This window comes from Callorhinchus milii, unplaced genomic scaffold, assembly GCF_018977255.1.
Source record: "Callorhinchus milii isolate IMCB2004 unplaced genomic scaffold, IMCB_Cmil_1.0 Scaffold14, whole genome shotgun sequence".
Taxonomy (NCBI): Eukaryota; Metazoa; Chordata; class Chondrichthyes; order Chimaeriformes; family Callorhinchidae; genus Callorhinchus; species Callorhinchus milii.
The window spans coordinates 8,528,937-8,549,999 of NW_024704755.1; the positions used below are offsets into that span (position 1 = coordinate 8,528,937).

The following is a 21,063-nucleotide window of genomic DNA, read 5'->3' on the forward strand; positions in this document are numbered from 1 at the left end:
TTTTACTTTTAGAACTTGTTAAAAACTGATTAGTAATGCATGGCATGGTGCATTATAAATGGTTTTGATCCATTACATTCAGCAACATACCATGACATTCCTATGATAGTACGAGAGTGAATTGCTCTAAATACAAAGTTATGCATCATACAAAATGGCATTTCGAATGAGCCCCTTTGGCTAGGTAGACTAATGGGTTTTAGCTTGTGCAGTGCTGAATTGCTCTGTCAGCACAATTGATTCATTCTAAGATACAAGATAATACAAGAGAACAGACTAATCAATACATTTAGTGTCTTCATTTTTTAGCTAATAATACCGCACTTTTGTTTTTATGATTTGTTCTGAGCCTTACCCACTTTCACTCTGTCTTTCAGAGTCTTGTTGAAAATGATTTGGTGGTTCACGTGGCCTTGATTGCTGAAAGCCAGCGGTACGTGATGCATAGCCTATTAGTCAAGCTATAACAAGCCTTGTCTCATCTGCAGCAGTTATTTGTTCTTCGGCCAAGAGTTCGTGGCTGTTGCACTGAGAATACTAATTTAGTTATATCTAAATTTTACTTGCAGAAAAATTGTCTCATATTTTATTTGTTTAGAATTGCATATTTTGTATAAGAATATATATTATATATTGTGTGTATATTTAATATATATATATATATAAACAACCATTCTGTATTATAGCCTGCAAGTTTTTCTGAACACATATGGAATACAAACTCAGACCCCTCACCAAGTTGAACCAATCCAAATATGGCCTCAACAGGAGATTGGAAAGGTAAACACAAGAGCTTTTTTTACTGCATTGCATTCAAAGTATGCAGAGCCCCTGTAAAAAGATGTTGCACACTGCAGGTGTTCACTTTTAAGTGTCACACATGGAGAGATGTTTGCATTGCTGTCTAATTAAGATTACATTCCTAGTGCATCCTATATTGCCTCCTGACAAACAACAGCGGCAGTTATCCAATTCACAGCAGCAATATGCATAAATAATATCAATGGTAATATTAATGTTCTGTAATTGTTGATTTGATCAAATTCTGTACATCTGAACTAATTTTGCCAATGATGGACATAATATCGCTTATTTTAAATTGTGTCACATTGCTGTTTGAATTCGAAGATGATAAATTTATTCATTTAAAAAGTTTAATTTTTAAATGAATTTTAATTCAATTTAAAAAATGAATTAAGACGTGCTACAGTTCATGTGAGCTGAAATATGGTTTTAAAATATGCTGTAAATATGCTGCATCTATATTTTATTTATTTTAATGCAAACAATGCAGAGAATATAAACTGGAAGAATGGAAGTAACAAAACCATCTCTTTCTCTGTCACAAATACGTTTAAATAAGGCATCCATGCAGCTGAGAAACAATTGTATTTGTTTGTATATTAAAAAATAATTGCTTGTATAACGTACATTCTTCATTACACTGTACTTGTAGGCCTATAGTGTCTTGGGTGTTAACAAAAAGCTTAAACTGACTGGCAGACCGAAGAGGCCTATTGGCTATATTGGAACGTCATTGGTGAGCAGCCTTTTGGTTGTAAAATAACAATTGGTCCTTAAACATTTTACATTATTTGATAATAATGAGAATTTCATAATGTAGAAGAAATATATATTTTTTAAAAAGTCAAATTGTTTTAAATTCTGAACGTGGTTTGTGTCTTTTTTTTACTTTCTAGAGTTCTGACGAGCATTATCAGTACACTCTAGTTGTGCTAAACTGTCATTGGTCTGTAACCATTGATCTATTGAGCCCATGTATGTGCAGTATACCTATGTAGAAAACAAGTTACTGAAGCAGATAAGACACAAGTTATAGTAATTGCTATGGCAACGGTTGAAAAGCTGAAACAGGCACAGCTCAGAAAAAGGACTTCAGTTCCTCCTTATTTAATCAAACAAAGGTGTGCCAAAATAAATTATTGCTTGCATTTTTAATATTTAAGGGAATATAAATTGGAATTTATGCCAACACACATCTCAAAGCATTTTGACTGCAAACTGTACTCTGCTGGAAATTCTAAGCAGCACTGATTTCAGTAATATTTTCTACATGCAAGAGAGAGAGTCTTATCTCATAAACCAGACAATCCTTTAATCTACTGCTGTTTTGTGTAGATAGCAACAAACGATTGTACAATATGTCGATTCAAATGTGGCACAATGCTGATATTTTTGGCTGCTTTATTGTACATTGTGGGTAAAATGTGGAGTGAAAGTTGAAAATGATTAATGAAAGGATTTTAACTTTTGATAATCCATTAATCCAGTATGATACAAGTGCTGGGCAGTCAAGGGTTTGCATCTGAGCTGGGGGCTCGAATCAGGAGGGGTGCAGGGCAAGGGGGTGGTGGTAGGAAGATAACCAAAGCCACAGTCAAAGAGGAAGGTCTTGAAACAGGCCTTGAAGGAGGCAAGGAGAGGGCGAGGAAACTTATTGCGATTTATAAAATTTAATTATTAGAATAATAATACAATTTGAAATGGGTTAAAAGTACATTCAGAACAATCCTTTAGAATGCACCAAGACAGTAAAACAAGAAGACATAGGATTAGAGAGGCAAAAGACAATTTCAGGACATATCCCAGAACATTTACCCGGAGTTTAATTAATGACTGGAACAGGTTGCCGTGATGTGTGACTGAGGCTAATTCACTGGGTTATATTTTCCTTTTATCAGAAGAATGAATCTCGACTTTGAAAACAAGGTAAAAATTTTCTTCCCTTTTCCCTTCAGATTTACCGAATTTTGGGGAAGACAGTAGTGTGTTTCTCTCTTGTCTTCGACTTGAGTGACTTTTACATGTCTCAAGATGTGCTGATACTGATTGACGACATAAAGGTATTCACCAAATACTGCTGGTTGTTGGTTTTAATTACACCAATAGAATTGAAGCTAGACACGTTATATTGGTCAAACTTATGAAATACTCATTTTTGCTTAATCGTTATGATAAGCAGAGAAAAATATTTTTAAAAACTCATGTGTATCCAATAATTAGAATTGTTATACCACCAGTTAGCATGGTATATATTTTACTTAACCAAAAAAAATATATTTTGAACTCCCTCTCTCTTCCTATCAATTTTGTTTTTATACAATTAAATTGGTAAAAATTGCCATTTAATTCATTTATATATTATTCATTAGGTGATCGTTAAAAAAATAATTACTGCATATATATTTCCAACCATCTACCTCTGCAGAATTCACTACAGTTTATGAAGCAGTCTTGGAAAATGAATACACGTCCTCTATACCTTGTTTTGATCCGTGAAGATAACATAAAGTAAGACATTCTTTCATTTGTAAGAGCTATTGTGTGCCACTTCTATATTAGATAAGAATGTAAATTAATTCAACAATTATCTATCCAGAGGGAGCCGATTTAATCCCATTTTGGACATGCTGGCTTCATTCAAAAAGGGTAATATCGGAGGAGTGAAGGTTCGTGTTGACAGACTGCAGGTATGTGAATGTCAATATGGTTTACTCAATGTAGACTATGTAATACATCATACCAGAGATATTCATAGTGTGAAAAAATAATTTGTGTGTGGTTGTGCTCTCCCAGGGAATGGAGAGTGCAAGTCATGCTTGTACTTTCCACTCTCCCACTCTCTCACAGTGGCCAAACCACAAGCATTCTGCTAATGTCACATTATTCATTTGTTGCTGTTCAACTTTAGTATTTGAGAAAACAAATTTGTGATGAAACCTCATCAATTGTTTTGAGTATTTGCTGGAATCTGAAATGTTCAAAATATTGCACGTATATCGGAACTTCTTTAAATGTATTTTTATTTGTGTTGCAGACTTTAATAGCTGGAGCAACAGTGGAACAGCTGGACTTTCTACGATTAAGTGAAGAGGAAGAGTATGGATTATTATGTATTGTCATTTTAAAAAAAGTTTGCATATAATTGGGTGTTCTTTCTGGTAGAATTTACTTGAGGGTTTTATTTTTGCAGTATTCCAGATTTCGTACATTTTAAAGAGCTCGAATTTCCATCACACTCGAGGGTGAAACGACGGGCAAGTGCAGTAAATATTTACAAGCTAGATCAAGGGCCTGAGATAAACATGAATGATTGGAAAAGTAAATCCACCGATGAAATCCTACACAAGCTGGAAGTAAGGAAAGAAATTTAACCTTTTACTATAATATCTATTGACCGCTTTTCCATCAACAGAGTCGTACCAAGCACAATGAAACTTATTGCTGCTGCCTGCGGGAAAATTATAGACCCATTCTGAGGTTCTGTCTAGCATTGTGTCAAACACTCTCGTCCGCATTTCACCAAATTGCCAGAACAATGGTTCTGCACATTGTATTTAATCCGACAGACTTTCAACCTTTTGTTCCTATTCGTTGGAGCTCCCATCCTGTCGTCCCTCCAACTCCCTCTCTCCCTTGCCTTATTTGAGGTCTGTCTTGAGACCTATCTCTTCGTGCTTTCGGTCATATTTTCTTGCAATGGCACCTCAGCAGGAGAGGTCAGACCAGGAGTCAGGCATATGCCATTGGGGAGATGATTAGAAAATTAATTGGACTTTTGTATGTAAAAAAAACTGAAAAGGCTTACTATAATACTGCAGTCTTGGTGCAGCATTGTTATGGTTTCTAAGACTGAAGTATAATTCTAAGCCTGAGGTGCAATGTGCTGTTATTTTTAAATCTGCATATATGTATATATTTCTGTAAAAGCTGACATTTTTTTTACAAATCTAACATAACTTAATGTGTGCCTGTATATTAACTACTATACAATTGTGTGTTTCTTAGGAGTGCAAATGCCTCGAAAGCAATGCTATACTCTTGAGTATTTTGATGAAACGAGAAGGCCCCAACTTCGTTTCCTCAAAAGGTGAATTTGATTTTACTAGCTAACACCGAGTACAATACTCAGTGATGCGTTTCCAACCCTGTGTTGTTGAAGTGACCTCAGTGTGAGAAGCTAAAGGATATTGTGTGCTGGGTCTCATGGATAACTATGCCACAAGATTAATTGAAAAGTACAAAAGCAATCTCAGTGCCTTGGCCAGTGACATGTTAAATAATGCAAAAATCTGCAAGATGACGGAACAGTTATTTTAAAGATTGCAATTATTTACCTGTCTGCCACTGACTGTCTTAATTGGATCTGGCTCCCAGCAAAGCAGAGTGCGACAACAAAGTAATTTCAGTGTGGGATGTTAGGGGGAGGCAGGAGAGAAGGCCATAGAGAAGCTGATGTTGCCAATAATCAGATGCGGATTCATTGTTGTATTATGATACCTATTCATCACACCACTGAATTTGATTAATCATAACTTCACAGTCTCAACCCTCATTGTACATCTAAAGGAGTATACCTAAACGAGTAATTTCTGTGGCAGAGCCCTTCAAAGGAGTAACAAAAAAGGTTGAAAAGAAAGTTTTTCTTAAAAAAAAGCAGTGTGTTGCATTGATTTAAACCTGATCGATTCTCTGGCTGAAAAATACCATAATGCCCTCTACTGGTAAAACAAGGTTTTTAAATTAGCAATTCAGTAAATGGCTTACAAAGCCAATGTAGCTGATTGAATGCAGTAATCAAGTCTTAAATTATTCACTTGTCAACAAAAACACATCAATAGTTAATTAAACATTATTTGTATTTTATATTGTTTTTTGTTATTCCAGTATTCACTTATGATACATCCTAACCCTTCTTTACAACAGTTCTCCGTATTAAATCGGTAGGATGCATTTGCATTATGATCAGTATTCAATCTTAAATTATCCTTGATTCTTTTACAGGTTTAGTGAGGTATAGTTCTACTTTTTTAAAATTGAGGGAGGTTTCATATTGATGGTCTTTTTAGTGGGAAGCAATTTTTCATCCTTAGTCAATATATAATCCTTTCCCTGCAGTGTTGAAAACATAGTGCCAAGCGAATTAAACCAAGAGAATTAAAGCAAGCTGCAATGCACCGCAAACTCCATTAATTTTATTTCAGGTGCTATATGTTGAATAGATTGGTAATTTATCTTTTGGTTGTTTGTGGGCCCTTGCTAATTACAATTTTTATGAGATTGCCTACAAAATGTCATTTCACTTGATAACAGTCAAACCCTTTAAAATGTTTTGACGTGATAAGGCGGTCTAAAAATGTAAAAAAAATTGAATTGAGCTTTGAAATGTGTAGTGATACCAGACATTAAGCCAGACATTAATGTTAAAAATATGCTCATAGGCATTGGGATTCCTATGCCTATATAGGCAAGTGATGTGCCTATCAGTTACCTTATATTAATGGCTCAGATCCAAAGAAAACTGTTTAAAGAAATGCCTTTCACATTTATAATAAATGGTAATAAACGGAGGTATCAGTAAACCACATAATAAGCTAACAATATCTTAAAGCAAAATATATATGTGTGTGTGCATTACAGGTTTCACTCTTGCTTCCATTTGCAGGTACCATTGCAGATCTTTTGGAAAAACTCTATTGGAAATCTGGCAGTAAAAAGCACTGGTCTGTATACAGTTCTTTGTTTTTCCTTCTAAAGTATAAATAATTTGTGCTGATCTGCACATGAACTCTTCTCTGAAAATAGATTGTGTCGGAGTGGAATTCATGCGAGTTGGCGAGAGGCATTATTTGCATTCTATCGCTGAGTTAGAAAGAATTAGAATTGGGTACTCAAATTCAATTTGAATTGGGAACTCCAGGCTGATGGTGCTCCCTTAAGCTTATGATAATTTTTTTTTAACATCGTTTTTTTTGTATAATGATCTACAATGAAGTAATTTTGTCTAGGTTTTGTTTAACCAGTCAAATAGTGATGCAATCTGCAGCAGAATTTGCTTTGAGCAGTTACTGAGCCCAGCAGTTTGAGGGAACTAAATTTGCATCACTGTTACAGTCATTAATCAAGCTGTTTTAGCGTTTCTCTCATTTTCATTGGGAGCATGTTAATTGAGCTCCCTGGTGCTGTTGGGGTCAGTAACTTCTTCAAGCATCCTGGAGGATATGTAACATGAATAATAGAAAGAGTAAGAGGTAAATAGAAAAGCAGATTAGATAGTCTTGGAGAGGCATCTTTTGTTTTCCTTTTGAGATGTGCAAAACGGGAGGTATAATTTGAGTAAAAATATCTTTCCGATCAGAAAATTATGCAAAGAGAATAGGGATACTGTGTATCAGGTGCAACCCGTCAAGATTGGGAATTTATGGGCAAATTGGGCGGTCATTGAAGCGAATGTTGCAAAGAACTTAAGTCTAAAACATCACGGTGCCGGAGCCAGATGGAATAACCTCTGGCCTCTGCTGTTGATTTTGATCCATATTGGAACAAGCACTGAATGTGCATGTGGTGGTGGATGAACTCTTTACATACATTGTGATGATATCGCGTTTAGCTGCCTGCCAGCTGATTGGTAAACTTGCAATATAGGCCCAGTGATAAATATACATACAGATAAACCTTTAGTTAACAACACTGTTGCCAGCAACACTGTTATAACCTAAACTCAGTATTCAGGTAGATAAGCTGTTTCCATATTGGTGAAGACCAGGCTAGGATTCACGTAGAACAAAGAACAGGGATTTTAAACATGAGCATATTTATTCTTCATAGTTTTATTTATAAATAATTGGATGGTGAGAGTGCGTTTGCTGTGTTCATCTTTCTATCTGATTAACATTTTTCCCATCTTAGTTTTCCAAGGCAGAGGCTATTAAGCACTCTGAGACACTATACCGGGTGTAGGCAACTGTATAAATGTATGTTGTTGTTGTACAGAATGAAATGAATCCTTGTAATCCAACCTTTGTACAGAAAACATGAAGTATTGTTCTCAATACTGCAGACAACAGCTAAATGTAGGCAAGACTGAAGCAATCTTGTTCAGCTCTCACTAAGACTGATGTCCTCTGACTCGGTTTCCATTAACCTTTCTGGTTGCTTTCTGAGGCAGCTTGGTAGTGTGCACCTTTAACTATAATTTCCTTATTAATGTTATCACAGCACAATATTTGTGCTAATTCCTTATCACAAATGGGTTCTAAATTCTGTGAATGTAAATTCTTTTAAGCACTATCCTCAAACAATGTTTAAGCATGTTTAATTTTTTTTATTTTTCTTGTAAAGTCTATATTCTTACACGACCATTATGCAATATACCTAGGTTGGCTATACGTTACACTGCTGCCACTCTAAAGCAGTTTGGTGCTTCTTTAGCCCCAAGTATTACTTCAATGCTGGTACATGGGAAGCAGGTAATTAAGACAATGGCGTAATTGTACTGTGTTTGTGAGATTTGGTGCTATGTTTAGTGTGTAATTTCGCCTCCCCCTAAAGTCATCAGCCCAGTAGCTTGCATTTTGTATTTTCTCAGTTGTATTTTGATGCTTTCTTGCCCATCACCAGAGAACTTGTGCTTACGAATGTTTTTTTACAAGCTTTGCACTAGATGTTGAGCATGCCTTTCATTGGGTGGTTGGCTGTGTTTCCACTTAATGGCCAAAGTTTGCCATTAAGCAAGTTTCATAATAGTCAGTGAACTTGCTGATTTTCCAAGCTATGTTTGTCAGGAATGTTGATTTTTCAAATACATTGCAAAAGAAAACACATCTCTGTCGTGAGATCTTTGTTCCATAGTGTTCTTCTTTTGACTCAGCACACTCGATAAACGTACGAGGTGGCATTTTGGAGCACAGACTATACTTTGCAGTCTTCAAGTCAAAATTGCATGAATTTCATTGTCATGACTTATTTAAAGTACTTTACTTTGGAATTATACTTCCTGGCAATGCTAATTATTTGATGTGTGCAAAACATTTTGTGACGAGCGGTGTTGAAAAGAATTGAAATTATTTTGTCAACCTGTAACAAGAAGGTTTGTGTTAACCTATGAAACTTGCTTTTGCTTTATAAGTGAACATTTCAGGCATGACCCTTAATCAGAAATGATGGGCTAGGGTGACCCTATGTAGGATTGAGGAGGAAACAAAAAAAGACAATAGAAAGTTGCATTACAGAGCCACTGAATATCCATTCCTGGAGGTATTCATTGTTCCAATTTGGCCCCTGTTAAGTATGCAACGCAAGGTGCAATTCAAGGGTAGGGTAGTCCTAGCTGAATGAACAGTGTGACGTTTGTCAGACGATGCTCTCAATGGCAAGCTATTTATGGCAATGGCAAGCTTTGCAGTTTTAACTGGTCAAACTCAGCACCCAGCAGTACCCCAACAGATACCCTGAGGTCCCCAAGCCTTGTCTCTTGCCAAGCTCTGCCTTATACTCTCTGGAAGTAGTTAAGAAGAGTACACCCCTCCAGAGAGAATGCAAATGCCATTCCAGGCGCAGGGAAATTTTCATGCATAAGTGGCATACATATATGGAACTCTGATGTGGATCCTCTTAAGCATGGATTTCTACATCCGTCAGACACCCAGCTGACCAAGCTAAAAGTCTGTTAACAGATTGTGAAGTACTGTTAATGGTAGATTTACAGGGAGAAGTAAGATGTGAAATTCCAGCCGTTAGAAAATGTGAGAGGTGTGTGTGTGGGGTGGGTGGGGGGGGTCGGAGAGAGGACAATCCTGGAGGATAGTGCAAAAAGAGGGAAGATGGCGGCAGTATAAAGATGTTAAAATAAAATGACCTGCGGCTCAAATATTTGCTTGGAGTTGATTGGAGCATTGGGAGAGACAAGGGTCTGAGTGGGAGGAGCAGTTGAAATGGTGACCACATTTACCTGTACAAAGAAATCTCCCAATCTCCTTTCGATCTTGTGTGTTTTTTTATCTCTTTTTCTTTCTGCTGAGCTGCACTACATTACACACTTTCGTATTGCTGTCTTTTTTTGTGGGACTGGAATTTTGAATGTACCATATTTTAATGTTATTAAAGAGTTGGTTATGTGACAGTAATAAAATCAATGAAGCAAATGGATAATTTTGCGTCTCTGACAAGAATGGTAAAATCTGTGTTTGTTTTTGATGGGAGATGGGTTGTATAAATCAGGTTTTCCATCCCATACCACATTACTGCCAGAAATGAAGCAATTTCACCTCCAAACAGTCTAAATGGTGTACAAGATGTTTGAATGAAGAGCAGCCCTTGCACAAACCACATTGTTGCATGGAGTCCTGTAGCTCAGAGTTAGAGCACTCGCCTTGCAAATGAGAGATCTGGGTTCAATTCCCGGCAGGGCGAAACCTCGGGCAAGTTTCCTTACTCCACACGCCTGATAGTAATCCCTCAAGAGAAAAATAATAATAAATTGATCATTTCAATCCATGACTGTTTGTGGGACACTGCTGTGCGCAATTGGCTGCCACATTTCGCCCACAAATTTACAGTGAAGCGCTTTGAGACTTATAGAAGGATTATTATTATTAATTATTATAATAATAGTTATTATTTATTATTGTTGTTGAATGAGGCACTGTGTTTATTTTGTCAAATTGCCATTGACAGCATTTTACCAAGTTACACCTGACGATGTGAATCAGTGTGATTAATTTCTAGTTTCTTATATGTTATGCCATTCTTACAGAAAAATGTGGGTCATGTGAGCTAAATTTAGAAGTTAGTGGATTCTTTTTCTATTCCATGAGCTAAAAAGCAGTGAACTGATCTGTTCTGTTAACCCTTTGATTTGCTTCGAATGGATATTACAAAGCTTTACAATAATGCTGGGCTGTGGTGTGGTGAGAGCATTATTGAAAAGTAAAAATAGTGAATTTATGGATAAATATTACGACATTTATTTTACACTTAGTAATATTATAATAAAATAATAGTACATTTACTAGTGTTATTCATAAATATTGTACGTTTAGGCTGCATTCTCTTGTAATTGTGCAAATGAGATATGGTCTAATGAGGTTATGCTGGAAGTGCTGATGTGGAAATAATTCCATTTTTTTCTAGAAAGTAGGTTGTTAGTAGGGCAGAGCTAAAAATTGAAGCACATGAATTTTGACCAATTTGACAATGGATCTGGTTAAAATATTACAGAAAATAGTGTTTACAGTCACCAGGTCCCCTTCAATACCTTATTCAAATATTAGTTTAGATGGCGAGTGTTAAGCTATATCTTTCCCCTTCAGCACCAAGTGATCGTGAGAATTGTGGCATCTCTATTCTGTTACCCTGACTGAAATCAACTAACTCTGCACACAGCAGGAAATTGATTAGGGATTAAGTAGACAAGCCATTTTACTTGTCCACTTTGATAGGCTTCTGTGGTTTTCCCCATAAAGATCACTCAGTTCAAAACTAAAGACCCTATCAGTTAGGAGTAATGGAGCTGACATGTTGCCCATTTTTCAAACTCTGGCATGTGACTATTAAATGTAAGTGGAATATTTACACATTAAGTGTGGTGGTGTATCCACACCTCAGCACACAGCATCACTTGTAGAGGTACAGTAATATACAGGTATATAGTTATGCTGTCCTTTAGAGCTGTTGGGAATTCACAAAATCTCAATAAGGTTTGTAAGCATGAGTCCTAGCATCAGGTTAGCTTGGCTTCTGGTATGGCCATGCCTATTTTTCATCATGGCCTTTCCAATTCAAATTGTGAAGAACCTGGAGGTGATGGTAAAATTATTAAAAACTATTAGAACTCTTTAGGAAAGACAACAAGGGGAGTGAGATGTAAATTAAAATTATAGGCATGGGTTCCTACAGGACTACAAAGCTGGTGAGAAAGCGAGTGACTCTGTTTGTACATATGATTTCATGAAATTTGTCAGCTGCTCGGATTTTCATATTTTAGGTAACAAATATTTGCTTATAGCAGCAGGGATGTAGTCTTATGAAATAACTGCTGCTGGCTAATGGTTCTAAAATATACAGTCAACCCACTTTGCAGTATATCCTGTGAAGCTCTTTGAGACTTATTAATGACGTGATAAGGCACTGTATCAAATGCAAGGATTATTTTTTATTATTAATGATTTAATTTAGTGTACACTTCACGTACATTGTGCATCATATGGTATTTAAAAATTGACGTCAACATGTATTAGTGTTTTTAAATACTTTGTAGATTTGTTTTGCCTTCTGGGTTGTACAACCTTAATATTGATTAGAAATTCAGAATAGTGTGCCAGTTATCAGTTTTAACATATAATTAAATTCAGCAGTATTTTTTGTTTGTAAAAAAAATGTCCAGACAGATGAATTGTAGTGAATACTGCAGAAAATTAATCTCATTGCCAGTGAATGGATACTGCCTATGTGATTACTTGGATTTTGGGGATCTATTAAGCAGCAGTCCCTTGAGTCTTTGGGTCTGTTGTTCAGTTATCTCTTGGGTTTATTCATGATCTCTTGGGTCTTTGTGTCTGTTGTCCTGTGTTTCCGTCTTATATGATTCTTGTTTTACCCTGCAGTGGCTATTTAGTTCTTTCCATTTATTATGTTCAAAAGTAGTTAATGGTTACATTTTACAGTATTCTGAAAAATATTTATTGAAACAACTTAGAATATTACAAGTTTGTTTTTCATTTGATGTAACCAATATCTAGTGGAATTTGTTTTTTGTTCACCAGGTCTAATGTACGCTACACCGCAAGTATTTTAGGTAAACAAGTGGACAGTCTTGCTCCATCTATTACTAGGGTTTTAGTTCAGGGTAAACAAGTAAGTACATACCTTTCTGAGCTATATAAAACATTTCTATGTAAATTATTAATGCTTTTTTTAGCTTTATTGATAATTGTTATTTTATAAACAATATTTTGCTGTATTATTCTGCACATGTTGAGGGTAAATCAGGTGAAATTGCAATGCCAGAGTTGTTATTCTTGTGTTATAGATATCAGTCACAATCTTGCCATATTTAGACAATTTCAATTGACCTCTTATATTAAGCGATATAAGAGATCAATGAAAATTGTCTAAGTATGAGTCTACAAATACAATAATTACTCTTTACAGTATATCTTGTGAAGCGCTTTGAGGCGTCATCCCGAGGTGAAAGGCGCTATGCAAAATGCATGGATTATTATTATTACGATACAATTATACAAGAGTGGGCTTATGAAGTATAAACATACGCAAATTATTATACAAGACGATCAGAGATTACTTAAAGCCCTTGAACTGTTTTAGCTCTATATCCAATCTGCACAAGAAATGCTTTACAGTCTTGTGTCACATTTAAGGGGTTGTAAGCACTGTCCCATTTGGCATCTTTAGATGAGATTTCCAATTTAATGTCAAATTGTGGAGTTTGTGCATATTCTGATAACCCACTCTGATCTGGAGTAAACCTGTCCAAGCTATCCTTTGTTTAGATCCCTCTTCTTGATTGTAAAGTGGATATATTCAACCCATCTATGCGGGCTGGATTCAGAACTAGGTGATACTTCAGTACTCTAATCCCTTGCACTTCATTACCTATTAAAAAAAAATGTTCTTCATTATTCCTTTGTGAATTTTCTTGAATTACTGGTTATTCTGTAAGCTGTTACTTCAGGCATAAGGAATACAACAACAACAACTTGCATTTATATAACGCCCTCCATGCCGGATAGCATCCTGGAGTGCTTCACGGTGGCGGAATCTGACAATGAGCCCGGGGGAGAGGGAGTGGGGAGGTGACCATAAGCACAATCAAAACGCAAAGCCTTTAGGCGGGATTTGAAGATAGGGAGGTAGGGGGCAAGGTGGAGGGATTGAGGGAGAGTTCTTTTGAAGCACTACATTTATCACTCTTTGTGTGCATGTCTATTAATTTACTAGAAATTTCTATTTATAATTGTGCAGCTTGATTACTAAATAAAAGCTGTTTTCAATTAGGTCATTAGAGTTTACGTTGCTCATTTTAAATATTTTATTGCCATCTTGTACTGTGTAACTCCAGTTCTGAACAGTTATCTCAACCGTTGTTCTGCACAGCTCTACAGATTTCTTTTAAAACCATTAATGCGTCTTATTAACCAGCAAGGACTCAAAATCCTAGGGAGACTTTTCATTGCATGAAGTCTTGAGAAAGTGCATGTTGTTGCATGTTTTGCTACATGGTGTGCATAAATCTCTTTTTTAACCAGTATTCACTAACTATTTATTCTTCAAATATTAGCTGTTAACATGTGGTCATATTTGTTGTTAGCTGACCTTCATCAGACCTTCCTCAGACAATTTTTCCCCAAATAAAATAACCATGAAAAATAGTAATGATAAATGTTTTAAAGAGAAGAGCAGTAGCGTAGTAGATATATTTTGTAGATTTACTATAAAGCTACATCATCTATTTTTGTGGTGCTTGTGACAACTAAAACAACTTAAAACTGACTATATATTTCTTTGCATAAACAGACAGAATTGATTTTTATTTTATTATTTCTTCAAAATGTACCAAATAAATTGTGTAAGTTAATTCAACAAGTAGAATGTAGGTGTATTTCAAAACTCTTCTAAATAAATTGAAATATTAGTGACTAACCTTGCTATACAACACACAAGTGCAGCTATTATTATAAATAATTTGCCAATCAGGAAAGATGTATGGGTATTTTTTTATCAGCAGATTTATAAAACGATCAAGCATGACTTCAAAAGTCAGTTAAGGTGCTGGGATGCATTTGCAAAAGAATAAAATTAAGAATTAATAGTGTTTATGTGAAGCTGTTGGTCAGATTCCATCTGTGTGCAGTTTGGGGCATTGAGAGATATTTTTGCCTTTGAAAGGGTACGGAGGTGCACAACCAAGATAATTCTAGGTAATAGGAATCTAAATTATAAGAAAAGAAACAATTTGAGCTTGTTTTCTTCGGAAAAGAGGTGACTTCATGGTAACCCAATTGAAAATTTCATAATAATGAAAGAGATCGACAAAATAATCAGATTCATTTTGTTTATACAAGCTGAAGGGTTCAAACACCAGGTGGTGCAGTTAAATATAAGTAACAAGGGAAATCAATGGAACCAGTATACACAAAAAGTTATGGACNAAAAATACCAAGGATGTCCTATGTGATGAATAATGTCAATAGGATCACAAGACCGTTAGATATATATCTGGGAAGAGCAGAGGATGATGGAAAGGGATAGGGACAGAAATTTTGATGATCTTTTCCTATTCTTACAAAACTTATTTGAATTAAAACTGCCTTATTAAATTTGAAATTGTATTTATGTTTGCTTTCATATCCTTCAATAACCATACCTGTATGATTTGATTCACTTTTGGCTACAGTAAATTGCTTTAATTGATGTTTACCAGGTGACAATAGGAGTATTTGGTCAGGAAGAGGAGGTGATTTCGAACCCCTTGACTCCAGCGGAAATAAAGAAAATAATCTATGCTAAATGCAGCCCATACGATGAAAGGGAAGCTGTGATTCAGCAAGAACTTATCATCCACATTGGTTGGGCTATATCTAACAATCAAGAACTCTTCAATGGGATGTTGAAGATACGGATTGGGTGAGTGAAATGCCATGTACAATACAGCATTACATTTGTAAAGTGCCTTTCACGTCGACAGGACGTCCCAAGGTGCTGAACAGTCAGGCATTAGGACTAGAATGGGTGTGGGGTGGGGGGAATCAGGGAGAGTGGAGGGCTGAGTGTGTAGGAGGGTGGCTGAAGGAACAGTCGAAGAGGATGGTCTTGAGGCGTGCTTTGAAGGAAGGGAGGGAGAGAAGCAAAGGGTATGTGGGATGGAGTTCCAGAGGGTAAGGACAGAGTGGCTGAAGGCCTGGCCGCCGATGTGGGGTAGGCCGGGCGGGGGACATAGAACAGACTGGAGCCTGCTGAGCGGAAGGAGCAGGCAGGTTGATGAGGGGTTAGCAGGTCAGAGAGGTAGGAGGGGATAAGGCCATAGCGGGCCTTGAAGATGAGAATTATTAATGTATTATAATAATTATAACATCCACCTTTGTAATCAATTTTATTTTGTAAATTACTTTGAAACATTTTATTTAACGTGAAATAAATAATAAAGCAGCAGTAAAGCCAGCTTTTGTGCAATAATGAGTACAATTGATGCCACGATAAGATGAGAAGAGAACCATCTTGCATAAAATCTGCAAAATGATCCAAAGGATGACTTTTATGCAGCTTTTTCTTCTCCCTTCAACTTCCAAATATTGGCATCTAAATTAAATTAAGCCTGACTTTATTGAAGATACTTTGAATCCGTGCACTTTTTGGACCATAAAATCACAGGTTATGCTCTACGTGGTATGGAAATCTGGCTTTAAGGTCTTTTAGAATGTTTGCTTTTCCAAGTTAAGTAGTGCACATCATCACCTTCCCATGTTCTCTTATTTATATTCCATGCATGTGCTCTGACATGCTTTTCAGATGGATTCTACATGCTATGAAACATGAACTGAAGATTCAAAGTGGCAATATGCCCGTCCTTGATCTGTACAAGATGTCACCTAGTGACGTTAAACAGCTTTTCATGGACTCTCTACAGGCTCACAAATATGGGAGGTACGTTCAACATATTAAACCATATGCCACCTGAGCTTTATATAATGAAAATCTAATCATAAGAAAATATTCCCACGTAAAACTTCTTCGAGAATGCACCAAAGGGAAAAAAAATTATTCATTTAGCCAGAATACCCTTCAGAAAATTAATTATTTTCCAACGGCAGTTTTATGTTTCTGTTGACTTCAATTGAACAATATTTAACTCACTGCATGTTTGGAACAAAAAACCTGAACAATAATGATTACATAATAATGATTACAATGATCTCTCCTCACTTAGGTACCAACTAAATACAATGCATGTTTAACTGTTTGAATCTAGCCTTGGATTAAATCAAGTGTCAGAAACGAGAAAACTACAGGAGATTTCCACAGCATCTTAACAGAGAGGAACGGAAGATCTTAGAAATGCCCTAATTGCTAAAAGGCTAAAATCCAGAACAGACTGATTCCTTAGATCTAACATTAGCTGCTGTAAGATAAGAAATGAATAGAGTTTTGATGGTGCAGATGATAAACTCCATATAAGAAATGTGACTGATAGTTTTTTTTCCAAATCAGTTGTCTTTGCTGAGGCCTTCAGGTCAGAGCTTTGAATTAGTGATCATAAGAGTGCCTCCTGAACTCTTCCCTGAATCCTATATTTAACACACTTCCTGACCTGAATCCCAAATTAACAAATTTCTTCCACTTCCAAAACAAAAATTGGATACATATCAACTTACATCCTCTTTTTTGCAGTTAGGGTTAAAAAAACTCAAGGGAATAACTGCGCATACCAAATATCTTTGAAAAGTATTGACCTCTTTTGAACCTGCAAACTGCAAATGCAGTCAGAGTCAGAGAAACATAAAACTGCCATTGGAAAATAATTTTCTGAAGGGTATTCTGACTAAATGAATAAATGTAGCTTAATTTTTTTTAAGTAGCTCCTCCACTGTGTATGTGGTAGGCAAAGCTCTGGAAAATATCCACTTTTATTCCCCAATCTAAATAACATTGCTGTTGTTTTGATTTGGGGAAGACCGAATGGTTACAAGTTCTGCCAAATATGATATGATTTATTTGATGTTACTACATGAGAAATGCTAGATGAAAAAAGACCCAAGGTCCATCTAGTTCGGTTTCCACCTTCCTGGCGGTCGCATGTACATATGTCCCAAATTACCTACGTACTGTATCCCGTAAGCAGTTACTGTACTGCTTTTGTCTTCCAGGAAGTGGTTATGTGATTTCAACAAAAAAATCATATTAATTTCCCTTTAGGGGAAATTATTAGTGTATGCATTTATATTAATTTAATAAATCAAGTGCCCTATTTCATAAAGGTTTGGCATTCAGAGTAGCTGTATCCTACTCCCACCAATTTTAATTATCAATTTCAGGTCCTAAACATAATTTCACATTGAACAGGGTAGCAATCTTGATGAAGCTGAGAAGACTTAAAAATGCAGCAATTATATTTAGGTAGTCTGTCACAGAATATCACACAGCATAAAGCACACTATAATTTTTAAATGTGTTGATTAATGTCTGCGTTGAGATCATTTTCCTGCATTTGAATTTGAAATGTTTGTTTTTTCTTCAGGTCATGGATAAATAAACGTCACCTCGATGGCTCCTTGAACCGAACTCCAAAAGGTTTCTATGACCGAGTATGGGCCATTTTGGAGAGGACACAAGGTGGCATTGTAGTGTCTGAAAACCATTTGCCACAAGTAATAATTTAAGATGACCGTGTCTCCAATTACAGTATTGCTATAATTGTGATTTTAGACAACCAGCAAAATTTCTATCAACATCATAGAGGCACCAAGCCTTCATATCCATATTCACGAATCTAATTGTTCAAGTAGTGTTCAAAGGACGCCAGACCTATTTAAGTCTCATTGTGCACAGAGTTTTGTATTAATGTACTTAAAAAAAATTCAATGCTAAATGTGGCTCTGAGATTCATAGAATCTTTCAGAAGTTTAACTTCAGAACAAATTTTATATTTCATAATAGAAAGAGTTGACCTTTATTTGCAGGCTTAAGGAGTCTTAAGGCAAAATTCTACCTACCCCCTTCCTTCAATTGACTATGAATGGATGCATTTAAAATCTCTCTAAAATTAACCTATGTTTTTCTCTGAATCCAAATGTGGATAACCTTTAGATAAATAGTTTTTTTAATAAATGTAAACATGAATTGTAGTAAAAAAAACATTGTTCATATCTCAGTCATGTTATTGCATGATATAATTTAGTTTTAATGTATTGCTACATGAAAGCTTTGAGATAAAACTCGAGTAATATTGAAGAGAGTTGTCGATAAAGGAGCTCAGCTGCTTTTACTTTCAGAACAATTTAATCAGTTTGATGGGCAGGTCGCAGTCTGAGAATTCCAACTGTTCCATAAGCTGATGAAATCCTACTTGATAACCTTTTAAGCAGCAAGCCAAAGATTGATCCCTGAGTGAATGGGAAAGGGATATTACTTTCATCAGCAGGAGCTCTCACATCCTTATTCTTGTTTCTTCAGCAACCAACTTTATCAGACATGACCATGTATGAGATGAACTTCTCCCTGCTGGTGGAAGGCTTGCTTAAGGACATTGTCAAGCCTGAGTATCGACAAATCATTGTTGAGGTGACCACTAGGACTTTATTTTAAAACCAAACTCAAACGTTCAACATTTTCAGAATATATGAGTATCGTTAGCTACAGGGGAACGTGCTATGAAAATGTAAGCGAATAAATATTGCTGCCAGTTGATCAAACTTTCTGCCTTGGAAGTCGTCGGATGTGCAGAAGGGCTGGGAATTGGGGTCAATTATCTGGTGCACTTACTGCCCTTACTGGTTAGGAATGTCTGAAACTGTTGATGCTGATTGGGATGTGAAGAAAGGAGAGATTTAAAAACTCATCAGGAGAAATAAAGATGTCGTGCAGTAGTGAAGAGACAGAAGAAAGGAAATAAAAGTTAGAGGGTGAGAATCAGAAGACAGGATAATGAAGACAGAATTTTTTTAAAAAATGCTTCATGGTAAAGGAAATTATTTTGTATTATGCTTCAAAAGGGGAGACGAGAAGCGAAAAGATAAGTGCTCTGCGGGGATGTATAAATCCTTTTTTAATTGTATTAACGTCTGTGGATAACTTGAAATAACCAGATTTGTATTCTTCATTAAGTAGCACATGAAATGCTACACAAATTGGACTTAATGTTGAAAGTATTGTTTCATTAATTATCAGTGATGTTAAATGTTCATTGTTAAAGCGTTGTGAGAATTACAAATGTGGAATTAGGAGAGTGGAGCCTCAACTTTTCATCAAACTGAATTTCTTCAACAGTTGTTCAATAATTTCTTCAAAATACCTCAGAAACTCAAACTACTTTGTAAATGGTGACCTGTGGTATAGCAAAGTTTTGTGTTTTCTGTTGTAGCTTCTGATGGTGATTTCGATTGTGTTGGAGCGTAATCCTGAGGTGGAATTTCATGGTAAAGTAAATTTGGACGAACTGGTGCAAGAAAGTTTTGAGAACTTCAAGTTCGATAAAAGCCAGAATAAAAATGATGAGCAGGTCAGTTAAGTATAGTGTTTTATTAATAAATATAAATGTAAATTGCAGCAAACTTTGCTAGGACTTCAACTAGAATACAAATACATCATGTTATTGGGAGAACATTTTATTCCATTGGTGAGACCACTAAGTTGCATTAATTTGCCTAGAGGGAGTGGGTGGGCAGGGGAGGGGTGGGCAACAGAGAGAAGAAACACCTGCTTAGATTTCCCGGCTTCATTTGTGGCTGGCCCTCCTCTGCCCTCCAGGTAGTTTGTAGACACCAAGAAAATCCATCAGAAATCTAATTAAATGTTAAATATTAATTTGCTGCCAATACCCTCTTCTTTGAGTTTCTGACTAAAATGGATTTTAATTGGTGTGTCAGTGAGAGATCTCACTTTCCACTTACAGCATAGCCGTAGGAACAATGCCAATTTTGTACGTTATAGCAAAATTGATCTTTCTTTGTTCTTTATCTATCTGCAGACCATGACCGATTTCTACAATACACCTCCAACGGGTACAATGGGGACATCCAGCTACTTGGCAAAGACTGTGACAGACACCTTGCTGAAGGGAGAAGTGAAGCTGAATATTGACGACCCCTGCATGGTCAGCTAAAAATGATGAAGAGTGCTCATTCCTGAGATTTATGATGCGTTGCTAATGTGTGTCATTGCCAGTCATGATAGTAAAGTCTACATATAATGTGAAATTTGCCAGGTATTCTTTTCCGCTAGTCACATCAGAAGATTGATAAAACTACTTGCCTTAAATTATCATCCAGAAAAGTAAAAGAGACTTTATTTAAACTTGGGTGTGGACATTTGTATGAAAAATATATTTAACAATGCAACAAGCTCATTCACATTTGATTCTTTGGCACATTAGCACTGTTTAGTGAAAGTGTTGCTTCATATAAGGTTAGTATTTTAAATTTTAGTACATTTTCGAATACTTGTGTGTGCCAGTGTTATGAATTCTAATTGTTGAATTAGCATGTTCGAAAGCATGACTTCGACTTGCATAATAAATCTATTAGATTGAAA

At 36.0% G+C, this 21,063-nt stretch overlaps 1 protein-coding gene across 3 annotated transcripts in view; it reads left to right on the forward strand.

Annotated features, from left to right (window-relative positions):
- The window catches only part of phkb (phosphorylase kinase, beta), a 77,863-nt gene extending 56,800 nt beyond the window's left edge, over window positions 1-21,063 (forward strand). For all 3 annotated transcript variants that reach the window (XM_007889421.2, XM_042340237.1, XM_007889420.2), the window contains exons 15-31: window positions 378-433; window positions 687-780; window positions 1,457-1,540; window positions 2,760-2,864; window positions 3,230-3,312; window positions 3,401-3,491; window positions 3,839-3,900; window positions 3,995-4,157; window positions 4,810-4,891; window positions 6,467-6,524; window positions 12,564-12,654; window positions 15,242-15,444; window positions 16,327-16,461; window positions 18,053-18,182; window positions 18,988-19,095; window positions 19,895-20,032; window positions 20,501-21,063. In XM_007889421.2, coding sequence (XP_007887612.1) covers window positions 378-433; window positions 687-780; window positions 1,457-1,540; window positions 2,760-2,864; window positions 3,230-3,312; window positions 3,401-3,491; window positions 3,839-3,900; window positions 3,995-4,157; window positions 4,810-4,891; window positions 6,467-6,524; window positions 12,564-12,654; window positions 15,242-15,444; window positions 16,327-16,461; window positions 18,053-18,182; window positions 18,988-19,095; window positions 19,895-20,032; window positions 20,501-20,635 — 1,818 coding nt within the window. In that variant the 3' untranslated portion in view covers window positions 20,636-21,063. The remainder of the gene's footprint in view (window positions 1-377; window positions 434-686; window positions 781-1,456; window positions 1,541-2,759; window positions 2,865-3,229; window positions 3,313-3,400; window positions 3,492-3,838; window positions 3,901-3,994; window positions 4,158-4,809; window positions 4,892-6,466; window positions 6,525-12,563; window positions 12,655-15,241; window positions 15,445-16,326; window positions 16,462-18,052; window positions 18,183-18,987; window positions 19,096-19,894; window positions 20,033-20,500) is intronic.